The sequence below is a fragment of the Pelmatolapia mariae genome, linkage group LG8 (genome assembly GCF_036321145.2).
Source record: "Pelmatolapia mariae isolate MD_Pm_ZW linkage group LG8, Pm_UMD_F_2, whole genome shotgun sequence".
NCBI classification, from domain to species: Eukaryota; Metazoa; Chordata; class Actinopteri; order Cichliformes; family Cichlidae; genus Pelmatolapia; species Pelmatolapia mariae.
Genome location: NC_086234.1, coordinates 9,131,329 through 9,144,284, shown reverse-complemented (window position 1 = coordinate 9,144,284; position 12,956 = coordinate 9,131,329). Strand labels below are relative to the sequence as shown.

Sequence of the window (12,956 nt, the reverse complement as noted above, 5' to 3'; positions counted from 1 at the left end):
GAATTTAGCCATATACAGTACTTCTTGTGGATGAGATTGCCTTGGCTTCAAAGTTACACTGTGAGGAAACCTGGAGTGATTTTTGCCCAGGACATCCTTTAAAGTTTTGCTTTCTAACTAACTGTTTTCCTTCATCTCTGCCATATCAATAAAATTAGAAACATTCTATCTCAGAATGATACTAGTTCAACCTAGTTGGACAGAGTCATCGAGACATCAGACACCCTCAGGGCAGGGCGACCATGAATCCTTCCAACACACAAGGTGAAGGGAAGTTTTCAGCTTGTTCTTGCTGCCATGAAGTTCAATGCTGCTGAGACAATCTGTGCAGGTAGTGCCTAATCCTCCTCTCAAACCCCTTAACATGGGTCAGTGGAAACTCATAGACCTGGAGTGGCCAGAGGAGCTGAGTTGTATTTAGGTCTGGATTAGGTGACCCTGAAACACCTTTATTTATTCTTTTTTTTAGTTTTCACTGCTTTTCACTTTCCATGTCTTTATATGTCACTGCAATAAATTATCTCTACTCTCTCCATAGTATGTACTTTGTCTTTCTCTCTGTGCTAAAGCCACTGCTGAATTTGCACACATGGACTATGACAATAATTATTATTACAGTGGTGTTACATTCAGTGGTGAACTGAAGGGGTGCCCCAAGACTGAGTATAAGATAAGTAAAGATTATTTTAAAATGTAAATCATGTAACTGACACTTTTCAGTCCTAGAAAAAAAATATTAAGACTATTTGAAAGGGTACACCGAAGAGTGTCAAGAAAGCAGGATTATTGAGCATGCATCAATTTATAGTAGTAAACAAACAAACAAAGTGACTGTAAAGAGTGACTGGCCAGTTGTATGGAGATGAGATTGTAGCCAAGCATTTTACTTCTCCTTCTTTCTTTTCCATCCACCTTTATTGCAGACAGAGGAGAAGCTTTAACTATTATGTTGGACTGTTAAAAGTGGAAGTCCACCTTTAAATTTATTACTTTGTGTTTTCCAGTTATGACCTTTAAGACCACGCTGGTGCAGGGCACACTAACTACAACAAGGTAATTGGGAATAGATGCAAACAATGATAAACAAATATCAAGTGGAGGGAAATTAATTTGCTTTTTTTATCTTTTTGAGTTTGCCCCCTTCAAATCTTCCTCTGCTGGAAGATGAAGCTAAAGTTTCTAAAAAGTCCTTCACCACATCCAGCTTTTAGCAAAGCTGATGAGGAAGTGGATGGCTGCCCACATGCATTGAAGAGATTGTATGTAAGTGTGAAATGCAAAGAAAGCACCAGTCTTTTATTTGAAAAAAAACCCCACTCTTCTACAGTAAAATAAATTATGACTATGGGTTAAATGCCTTTACCACATAAAGTAATAAATGTGATAAGCAAACATGTATCACACATTCACCAAGGAAAGATTTTGTTTCTATAAAGTTTCGATCAAAATATATTTTTGCAAAGTATTTTTCTGCTGATTCTTATCATTTCCTCATTAAATAGTTCTGAAATCTGTAGTATATTCACTTGTTTAAGGTAATCATCCCTTTGATACCACAACAACCTAGAGTAGTCCACACGTCTTAAGTGGAATTTATACAGCACCAGTACAAAACAATGATTATCACATTTTATTAATTTCTACTTATAAATATTGACTTTGCTTTGATTTTGCTCTGTTTATTTACTTTCACATTCAGGCAGTTTTTTTTCACTGACTTTGTAACAGCAGCATTGGTGTTACTGGTTGCCATTATGCTGCAGCCATTACTCTCTTACAATTGATGTGGACATAGATGCGCAGTTAGTCTTTACATTTGCCCCGCCCTCTTCCAGTGAGGGCAGTGAGATTAGTGCAGCATCTGCAGACAACATAGAGAGGTTAACACGCTCACAGCCATGAGAATTGTGGGTTTCTTTTTTCTACTCCTCCTCACAGGTAAGCTGAGACGTTATTGTGTACTGCATGTGTATTAAATTTATTGAAACATTGTTTGTTTTTATTTATTATAAATATTTCAGTCTAGGATAGATGCTTGCTTCTCTAAGCATGTTGTAGGCATCTCTGTGATGTATTCTGTTGGAATAATTTACTGACAATATTTACACAAAGGCCTATGATTAGCCTTCATGCCAAGTTTTGGTTGCTAAATTCCTGCACAAACAAACTATTACTTTTCAAAGAATATTATATATAAGATTTGCCAAGTGGATAAATGGTATAAACTGAGCAATTAGCTGATCTGGGCTGGCAGTAAAAGAGGCAGCCCAGATCAGTCATGATTGCAGCTTTTCTTTGTGGCTTGCATAAATTAGCACTATGGTTGATATTCGTGACTATTGTCTTCCTGCATGATAAAATATGTAAAGGAAATTTTGCTTTTCATTTTTTATTAAAAAAAACTCTTTTCTTTCAGGTGGAAATGCCTCCAGTTTAGAGAGACAAGATTATGGTACAGAACAAACACTTCAAAACTTTTTCACTCTGTGTTTGTCCTGTGATGAGCTCGCAACATCTCCAAGCTGTGCCCTACCCTGCCAGCCCCATAGTGACAATGAATTGTACAAGTGGATAAGAAAATAGTTAGATGTTATTAACAGATGATAAAATATGAATAATCTAAGAAATGTGTATTGTTTGTTTATTTTTTTGTTTTTTGCCAGATGGAAATGCCTCCAGTTCTGAGCTACAAGTGGAAATGTCACGTAAGAATCTAATTATATAAATATTGTGTAATGATTAAACTTTGCCATTTCTTTAGTTAGGCAGTGTTTTTGTTGTGGATAATTTTCCTGACTAAATAAAGAAGAAATAGTAAGTACACATGTACTTGTGAGCATTTTAAATGGATTTGATGCCATAAAATATAGCTGCTCCTCCCAAGGTAAATATACTAACAGATAAATAAATTAAACCAACACTTATCAAATACCATATACTGAAAAATGTGGAAAATAACAACCCAAATGTTCTTCTTTCAGTTGATTACTTTCCAGAGATAAAGAATCCTGAAGATATTCCGATCTTTGAACAAATGCGAAGTATGAAACAAAACCTCCAAAACTGCTTATTTTTCTTCTTCTTCTCTTTCTTCTCAATCTGTCTAATATTGTAGACTGAGTATACATGGAGACTGAACCAGGTTATTGTTTTAATTCTGGGTTGAGTGTTTATGTGTGGATTGAGTCAATAACAACTTGCTGAAACTCATGCGTTCAGAAAACTGAATTTAAATGAAGACTCGTTTTTAATTTTAATTGTCTCCTCAGATGTTCACATTTACAATAATTTCATTAGAGAATTGATGACATATACATGCTCAATTCAGGCCTTTTTGTGACCACAAGCCCCTGGATACTGGGTTACATTTGTGATCCCATGCTTTTCATGGCTTGTTAAAAGGTTCCTGAAGCAGTCTCTACGTACCCACAGAAGTATTGTTCTGTTGTTCATTGACACCATTAGCTCATAAGCATTAACATAGATAAACATGAAGTTTGAAGTCTCGATGACCACCAGAGCACTGAAGTGCTTTTTGAAAGCAAATTAAATTAGCATGGAAGAGTGGAAGGTGGAATTTGTTTTTTCTTTTTCTTGCAGGAATTTACTCTCTAATGCATTATATGTGTATTCATTTCAGATAGACTAATGGACACTAATGAAAGTTGCAGTTCTCAGGCTGTTGTAAACTACCTGAACCTAACCCAAGACAGTCACAAATACACTCTGAGCCGGCCTGTTAAACGCCACAATCATCTTACATGGATATTTGTTGAATTGAAAATTTTTGCCATCCTAGATGTGGTAAGTTATTTTTACTGTTTTGTTTATTGTTAACGACTGCTCTTGTTTTTAATGCTATTTCCTCTGTAGCTGATTAAAAGGATCATAGCAAACCATTTTTTTCAGCTACATTCACGTAGCTGGAATTTTTTTTTTCAGTCGTGGCAGATAGCTACCCATCCCCGAGCCTGGTTCTGCCGGAGGTTTCTTCCCGTTAGAAGCGAGTTTTTCCTTCCCATTGTCGCTAAGTTCTTTCTCAAAGGGGGCCGTTTGATTGTTGTGGTTTCTCTCTATTAGTGTAGGGTGTTTCCTTACAATACAATAGCCCCTTGATGTAACCATTGTTGTGATTTAGTGCTATATAAATAAAACTGAACTGAATTAACCGTATGCCATTAGCCATCAGATGATGTGAGATAGCACTGAGAAAAGCTCAGCTTCTCCCTGAAGTAACACTGCTCAATTTCTTTGCTCACAGAGAGAAACTGATCAGACCTTCATTTCTTACATTTGGGTTTATTTGGTGAGCCTACTCTTAAAAATACATAATTTCTCACTCTATTGGTGAAATTAAAAGTATTATTTTTCATCTTTTCCTCGCTTTTTTTTTCTCTGCTTGTACCTCGTCTCTCTTTTTTCCATTCCTCTGTGCAGAGATGGGACAATGAGCACATTTGGTGGGATCCAGATGAATTCTGTGGACTTGATCATATATTAGTTCCTACCAAGCTTTTGTGGATGCCGGATCTAACTATTGAAGAAATGTAAGTTTAATAAACACTCACTGATTCACAAACAGTCATTACCGAAGAAATTAAGTTATTGTTTAGAAATGACAAAAGCCTGAGACATTTAGATTAATTTGCAGGGAAAACATACATTTTCATCAAGCTGTAGCCTTTCAGTCATCAAATAGCTAATGGAATCGGAAATATAGCTAATAAAAAGGTTAGAAAAAAACAGTCTTTACCTGAGATATTAATTTTTTTTCTTTGAAACATTGAATCACCATACAAAAGAACAAAGAAGGAATATGATGCAATGATCACAGTGCATCCATTGTCTTGAATGTGGTGATTTAGTCAGACATCGCTGCTTTGCAGACAAAACTGTTTAAGTCTTCTTTGTTCAAAGTTTTTACAGGTAGCATCCTTCTTATTATTAATAATAATATTATTAACTATCCACTATCTCACCTTATAAGCCTCTTGAAATCGCTCTCAAACATATAAGTGATATTTTTCAGGTCATTTTCTTCTGTAATATTCTCTTCTGTGCTGTATCTGACTGCAGCAGCCTTCAGACAGTTTTTGCACTTTGTGTAACTGCTAAGGATCTGCTAATGCGAGTGGTCACAGTACAGCAGTTAAGTTTAAGCCATGCGTTAGATCTTGACAGAAGATGTTAAAAAATATCAAAATGTGTTCAACCTTCAGAAATGAGACTTTGGTCACCCTAGTTTCTTTTTAGTTCATAGCAGTTTAAAGCGGCACAGTGAGTAACTAAGATGTGGCGCACAGAAATCTAGACGAATCTTCCATTTAAGCCCCTCCCACCAGTAGTTAGTTAGCTGTTGTATGCTGTAGATACTAAAAAAAATACCATTCTTCTACATGAGAGTTTTTTGTTTACATAGTAGGTGTATTTAGGTTGTTACAGTCCATAACAGATAATACACTATTTTTAGTTACCATAATCTAATTTGTTCTCATTGGTTACTCAGGACAGAGAAGGACAAAGCCTCTCCAAGTCCTTATCTCAACATTAGGAATTACGGTTGGGTTGAATTTAGGAATGATCAGGTAGTGCTAAGCACCTGCAAGATGCACGTGTACAAATTCCCCTTTGACATTCAGAGCTGCAACCTCTCCGTGAAGTCTATCATGCACTCTGGTGAGCCCATAACATTTTGTTTGCATGTGTTTTTAATGTTCTGATGAGCACACAGCATCAGAAACCACAACATGTATTCCTTCCTTGTTGGACTGCTCACAGTTATTTTTATATTTCACTACAGATAAAGAAATTCTGTTATTCTACCAGGAAAACAGTACTTTGATCTCAGAGTGGTCTCGTGAGGTGATGCACACACAGTACGAGTGGCTGTTCATCAGCATGTCAGTCACCAACAAAACTGTTAACCATTTTGGCTTCAACCAAACTACAATTATTTACACTGTAAGTATTGCTAAAAGCAGAATAAAATAATTGTTTTTCAATCGGGTACGTTGCATACTTTAGCCACTTAGTGCCAAGCCACACTATGATGACTCATGTTTCCACAGCAAATAAAGGATATCACTATCCATGCTGTTGCGGTTTAGTAAGTTGTAGAGCTATGCAGTGTGCTTGTTGCCAAGTTAGTTGGTTCAAATTAGCAATGATATATTTCAGATAAATACACTTTATTAAGGGGCAGCACACTTTGGCGACAGTGGGAAGGAAAAACTACCTTTTAACAGGAGGAAACCTCCGGCAGAACCAGGCTCAGGGAGGGGCGGCCATCTGCTGCGACCGATTGGGGTGAGAGAATGAAGACAGGATAAAAGACATGCCGTGGAAGAGAGTCAGAGATTAACAACAAGTATGATTCAGTGCAGAGAGGTCTATTAACACATAGTGAGTGAGAAAGGTGACTGAAGAAGAAATACTCAATGCATCACAGGAATCCCCCAGCAGCCTACACCTATTGCAGCATAACTAAGGGAGGATTCAGGGTCACCTTATCCAGCCCTAACTATATGCTTTATCGAAAAGGAAAGTTTTAAGCCTAATCTTAAAAGTAGAGATAGTGTCTGTCTCCTGAATCCAAACTGGAAGCTGGTTCCATAGAAGAGGGGCCTGAAAACTGAAGTTCTCCCCTGAGTTCTCCCCATGTTTGCATGGGTTCTCTCTGAGTACTCCGGCTTCCTCAGTCCATAGTCCAAAGACATGCAGTTAGTGGGGATAGGTTAATTTGAAACTCTAAATTGCCCATAGGTGTGAATTCGGGTGTGAATGTGAGAGCGAATAGTTGTCTGTGTCTATGTGTTAACTCTGTGACAGACTGGTGACCTGTCCAGGGTGTACTCTGCCTCTCGCCCTAAGACAGCTGGGATAGGCTCCAGCCTCCCCGCAACCCTGAAAAAAATAAGTGGAGGAGAATGGATGAATGGATGGATAGTCACTTTATTAATAAACATAAATTACTCATATATATATTTCATTTGTAAAAGAGAGTGTAGGGTTTTTTTTAAGTTTAAGTTTTTTAAGTTTGCATGGTGAACTTGGCCCACCCTATAATAAGCACTCATACTAAACATACACTATATTGCCAAAAGTATTCACTCAGCCATCTAAATCACCTGATCATTCAGGTGCTCAAATCATTTCCATCACCATAGGTGTATAAAATTAGCCATGCAAACTGTTTCTACCAACATTTGTGAAAGAATTAGCCACTCTTATGAGCTCAGTGAATTCAGGCATGGTACGGTGAGAGGATGACACAGCCTGTGCAACAAGTTCAGTCGTGACATTTCCTCATTACTAAATATTCCACCGTCAGCTGTTAGGGGTGTTATAACAAAGTGAAAATAATTTAAAACAACAGCAACTCACCCACAAAGTAGTAGACCATGTAAAATGATAGAGTGGGGTCATAAGATGCTGGTGGGCACAGTGAGTAGAGGTCTCTAACTTTCTATAGAGTGAATCACTGCAGATGTCCAAACTTGTTATAGTCTTCAGATTAGCTCAACAGTGCTAGAGAGCTTCGTAGAATGGGTTTTCATCCAAGCCTTACATCACCAAGCACATTGCAAAGCATCAGATGCAGTGGTGAAAAGACTCTAAAGCAGTGGAGATGCTCCCCTTGTTTTGACAAATCATCCTTCTCTGTGTGGCAATCTGATCAATTTGACTCTGGGTTTGGCGGTTGCCAGCAGAACAGTATTTGTCTGACTGCATTGTGCCAACTGTGAAGTTTGGTGGATGGGGGATAGTGGTGCGGGGTTGTTTTCCAGGAGTTGGGCTCGACCCGTAAGTTCCAGCATGAATATTCCTATTAAGATCTGTTCATGTTCTGAAAGCTGAGAGCATAAACAGTTTCATGTGCTCAACTTTGTGGGAATGGACCAAAGTAAGGGCCATCAAGAAATGGATGAGCCAGTTAGTCCCTGAGTCCCCTGAGGCTACTGGCTAGAGACCCACATGTCAATAAAGGTATTAAGATCCATTAAAAGTCTGATAGTATAAGTGTGGTGTAAATGCACTCATTCGCCAATCGCCAGCTTTTCCTATCTTCTCTCCAGGGTAAAATGTGTCTACCAACATATAAATGAATTATGTCAGATGGGAATGTTTTGAAACATCCATTTCAATTCGGTTTTATTTATATATCACCAAATCACAATTAACTGAGGACTTACCTAGCTGTTTTAAGAGTATCCAAACATGTAAAAAAAATCTTTTTATGTTATATTTTTAATTATGACATGATTCTGTTAGTAGCAGTATAAAGTTCTGTAAACGTAGCCCAGAGAAGCAGTAGTCCTGCTGTAAATCTATCAGGCCCCACCCAGGCCAAAACCTCCTTTAAATTTAGCATAACGATGGTGACAGGAATAATGCTCAGATCTTTGCAAGTCAAAGTTACATACCGATCAAACGGCATTCATTCTCAGAGAAAGCAGCCATTGTTGACTACCAAGTAAAATAACTGAATGTACAGCACAAAATCGATGGATGGAAGGCCTCAGGGCAAATAATCTGCAGGTGATCTCTACAAACCACAAGTTACATCAATCAACAAAAATATATAGCCAGTCCAAACTGAGGCAGCGGCGGCATGTATATGACTCCTACCTATAACGGCTAGGGAACAGCTGAGCAAGGGAGGGATGCTCAGATAGAAGCTGCTATTTATAATTTATAAATAAATATAATACCAAAAAGGCCCAACAGATTAATAAATAATACAGGGTACAGGGATCATACAAATGGACTATTTTTCAAAATGTAATCTATTAAATTCCAAGACTTGGTGGAGTTTAAAACAGCACAAATAATATATAAAGTAAGAAATAAAATGCTTCCAAAAGAAATCTGTAAATTGTTTATAGAAAGAGAAGGTGGGTATAACTTAAGAGGGAAATGGAATTTAAAAATACAAAGTGTTAGAACAACTTTAAAAAGTATGTCTATCTCTATAGCAGGAGTTAAATTATGGAACAGTCTAACAGAAAAAATGAAAGAAAGTAACAACATAAACCAGTTTAAAATGAAATATAAAAAACACATTTTTAACAAATATAAGAATGAAGAAAACAGGGTTAACCCAGGGTGGTAATGTTGTTCGTAATAGTGTTTTAGTTTGTTTGTCTCATAATTTGTCAATCTGCAAACGTTCAGTCCTTATTTATATGAAAGTAACTATACTGTGGTGGGGCTTGTTTATTTTTTTTGTTTATTTGTTTGTTTGTTTTGTTTTTGTCTTTGCTTTACTTTTGCTTCATATGTTGTTTGCTTAATTTAAGGCTAAAAGAAAATTAAATCAATGAGAGGTAAAATTTGAGGGGGTAGGGACTAATAAGTGTATACTTCTGCCTACTCCTTTTCAAACAAAAGAATGGAATGATATTTTGTAATGATTGTGAAGGCACATGTTTGAAATAAAAATGAACTGAACTGAACTGAATATAATATTCTTTTTGCTACAGCACATTGTCACATAATCTTTGTTTATTGCAGGAAAAAAAAAGTTTGATATTGTTACTTGTCTTTCTGTGGCTATCTTGGTAGCATATGTATAGTTACCTCTATCCAACATAACCACCTGACATAAAATTTGGCAGATTACCATGAAGAGGAGGTCTGTACTCTACATCGCCAATTTCTTGCTGCCAGTCCTCTTCTTCTTGTTTCTGGACATGGCTTCTTTCCTGATCTCAGACAGTGGTGGCGAGAAACTCGGCTTTAAGATTACTGTCCTGCTGGCTGTCACAGTGATGCAACTTATTCTCAATGAGATTCTGCCCTGCTCTTCAAACAAGGTTCCACTTATAGGTAATGCAGCTGAATCTATCCTGTGTTTGACTGTGCATAGTACACCAGTTTTACTGCAGAGTGGAGATCTTTTAACACTGAGCTATTTGTTTTAAAACACAATTAATTTTAATAATGACCAAAACAACCAAAGATGTACTGATCCACCTGCAAAACACTTCAAGCTGCTCATCTCACTGTAACAACAAGTAACTTTGCTGACTCAACACATTATGTGTCCTTGTGATTACTGGGATTCTGGCCTTCCCTCTAGTGCTCCAGTCTAATTTCACTTCAGTTAAGTTCTGTTGTATCACATCAAAATACCATTACACAGCCAATACAGTTAGTGCTTTGAGCAGTCCAATCATGTCAATTATACATCCCCTGGCATTTCACATAAAGGAAACAAACTTACCAGTATATGAGTGTTTTTGTTATTTTTCAGGGCTAATTGTTGTGCAAACCTTAATAAGTCATATTTGTATGATTTTAATACTCTACTTTCAAAATGTTGCACTCTGAAAAGGAAAAGAATAAAATACAAATTAAAAAACTGCAAAATTCATACAATGTTTCTTTAGTAGATACCAATAGCAGTTTTTAACTTTAAACAATGGTTATGTGCTGCTGTAGACTGTTGGTTAATCTGGCTTACGGACTCAATAATTATTACCTTCTCCATCTTATTGATGCTGTCTGCTCTCCTCAGCAATCTACTGTATTGGAATTTTTGCTCTCATGCTGCTCAGCCTACTGGAGACAATTTTGGTGATGTATCTGATTGAGAAAGACTCAACAGCCCAACACAATGAGACAAATGGGGATCAAAGCCTGACTGAGAGGTGTGGGGACAAACAGGGCAAATCCAACTTTCAGTGCTCTTTTAGAGGTATGCTGTACCATAGCATCAAATAAGCTTATCATACAAACCTCTATTACCCTTGCAGGTTTGTATGTGTAGGTACGGTTTACAAGCTCAGACTGTTTCACAGCTTACTATACACTGATTGTTTGTATCATTCTAATGGTGTGGCATTCTGTATGTCCTTTAGACATGACGAAATTCATTCACTGTTCATCTGTCTATGATGCAGCTACTGATGAAGCACCACCTGTGACCAAAGAGGTTAGATTAAAGTACAACAGCTATTATATGCATGGAAGAAATATATCCCTATAATGCATGAGAAAAAAAATTACATTATAAGGAAAAAAATGTTTATTGCATGTAGCAGCAACTAATAGACCATATATGGCCTAAAACCTTGTTAATTACCTTTCTACAAAACCACATTAGGGTAGCACCAACAAACTGATGGAGGTGTCATTTGATATGGAAAAGATCTCAGATGAGCTGGAGAAGATTGAGAAAACGGTGAATCTGCTCAACAGCAACGGGAGCAAAGAGGAGAAATCCGGCTACTGGACCAGAATGGTTAAAGTCATCAACAGGGTTTTCTTAATTTGCTATATCATAGCAGTCACTGTATTTTTAGGAACTATGTTTTCATTGTGGAGAACTGCTGAAGACTAGTATCTCTAAAGTTCAATTAAAAAAAAAAAAAATAATAATAATAATAATAATAATGATAATAATAATAATAATAATAATAATAATAATAATAATAATAATAAATATTGCCAATTACATGTACTTATGTGTGGTCTGTGTTCACACCTGTAATTCATTTCCTTTGGATTAAACCAAAGAATAGGCCAGTTAGGTCAATTTTGTCTCATCTGATGCATCTAATATTTACTGACCTGTTATACATTACTGTATGTATTACACTCTTTTGATGTGAAATGCTCAGTTTATTCTTCAAGTACACAATGAATTATTTAAAGTCTAGTGTTTTGTAAGTGTAGCTTACAAATCGAGTTAAAAGCTCATCTGTGGGAATGTAAAACAATGTAGCTACTGCTGCTTTATGTGCACATTTACAACTGTATGCTCTTTTAATGCATAGTCATTATGTCTTTCTATAACAACCAAAAAACCAACCAGGAGCATGTATCAACGATGATCAAATGAAAAAAATAAAATAAATGGAAACTGGAATGTACAATCAGCTGTCTTTATGAGGTACACTTGTTTAACTGCTTGTTGTTGTAAATGTCTAAACAGCCAATCAAATGCAACCAGCCAATCAACCCAGCACCTTTGGGATGTATTGAAACATTATCACATCATGGATGTCCAGCTGACAAATCGACAGCAACTTTGTCATACTATCATGTTAATATGAACCAAAATATTTGAGCAATGTCTAAATGTGTGTCACGGAGAATTAAGGAAGTTCTAAAAGTGTTCCTATTGAGTGTATGTGTGTGGGTGAGTGTGCAGTCCAGAGAGATCTACCTCCACGCTGTAAGCTATCCAAAATGGTAAATACTTTTTCTTTTTTCTTTTTCTTCTTCTTATATAATATATTTGAAATTTAGACCATTGCCAATTTCTAGAAAGTTGGCATTGATAAAACATTGGTTCTGGCTATTTCTTGATGTCGTATTTTAAAAGTTGCAGGTGGTGGAATTCTATTTTTTTTTTACCAGCAAATGTGTAAATGGCTTACAAGCCACTTTACAAATCACAATGTAAATTTTCACAAATTCTGAATTACATAATTTCTCAACATTCAATTTAATAGCAATGCCTGGTGAAAGATATAGTAGATCATTTGTCTTCGGGCTCAGCGCTAAAGGGACTCTTTCATTAATTTTTCCATTAAAAAAGTTGCACAATTGCAAAACTTTTCATTCAAGCTTCCTCTTGTACAATCAGTTTAAGCCTCTTTTAATTTCACATCTATGTAAATTTAAGAGAAGATGCTGAAGTTTGGGTTCTTTTGCACTTGAGAGAAGCATGGATTGACACATCAAATATAACTGCCATTTCTATTGCCCCCACACACTAACTATTTTAATTTTTTATAATTATTATTCACAATTTATATTTTATTTAATAATTGCATATTATTATATTCATCATTTATAATTTAGTATATTATGACTTTTAAGAATAAGATCAAAGATAGCACTGGTTGCAGTGCGCTGTTTCCTCCGTTGCTACAGGGGGCGCTGTTCGCTTCAGTATCTCCGTATTGTCGCTCAGTTAGTGACGTGGATTTTCATTGAAGCAGTCA

General features: G+C 36.4%; 1 protein-coding gene across 1 annotated transcript; it reads left to right on the top strand.

Annotated features, from left to right (window-relative positions):
* Positions 1-3,648: 3,648 nt before the first annotated feature.
* LOC134633462 (5-hydroxytryptamine receptor 3A-like) lies at positions 3,649-12,948 on the top strand. The gene is made up of 10 exons (XM_063482301.1): positions 3,649-3,804; positions 4,262-4,306; positions 4,438-4,547; positions 5,507-5,676; positions 5,801-5,961; positions 9,618-9,828; positions 10,520-10,699; positions 10,863-10,936; positions 11,108-11,245; positions 12,886-12,948. The coding sequence occupies exons 1-10, from the start codon at positions 3,649-3,651 to the stop codon at positions 12,946-12,948; spliced, it is 1,308 nt and encodes a 435-aa protein (XP_063338371.1).
* The last annotated feature ends 8 nt before the right edge of the window (positions 12,949-12,956 follow it).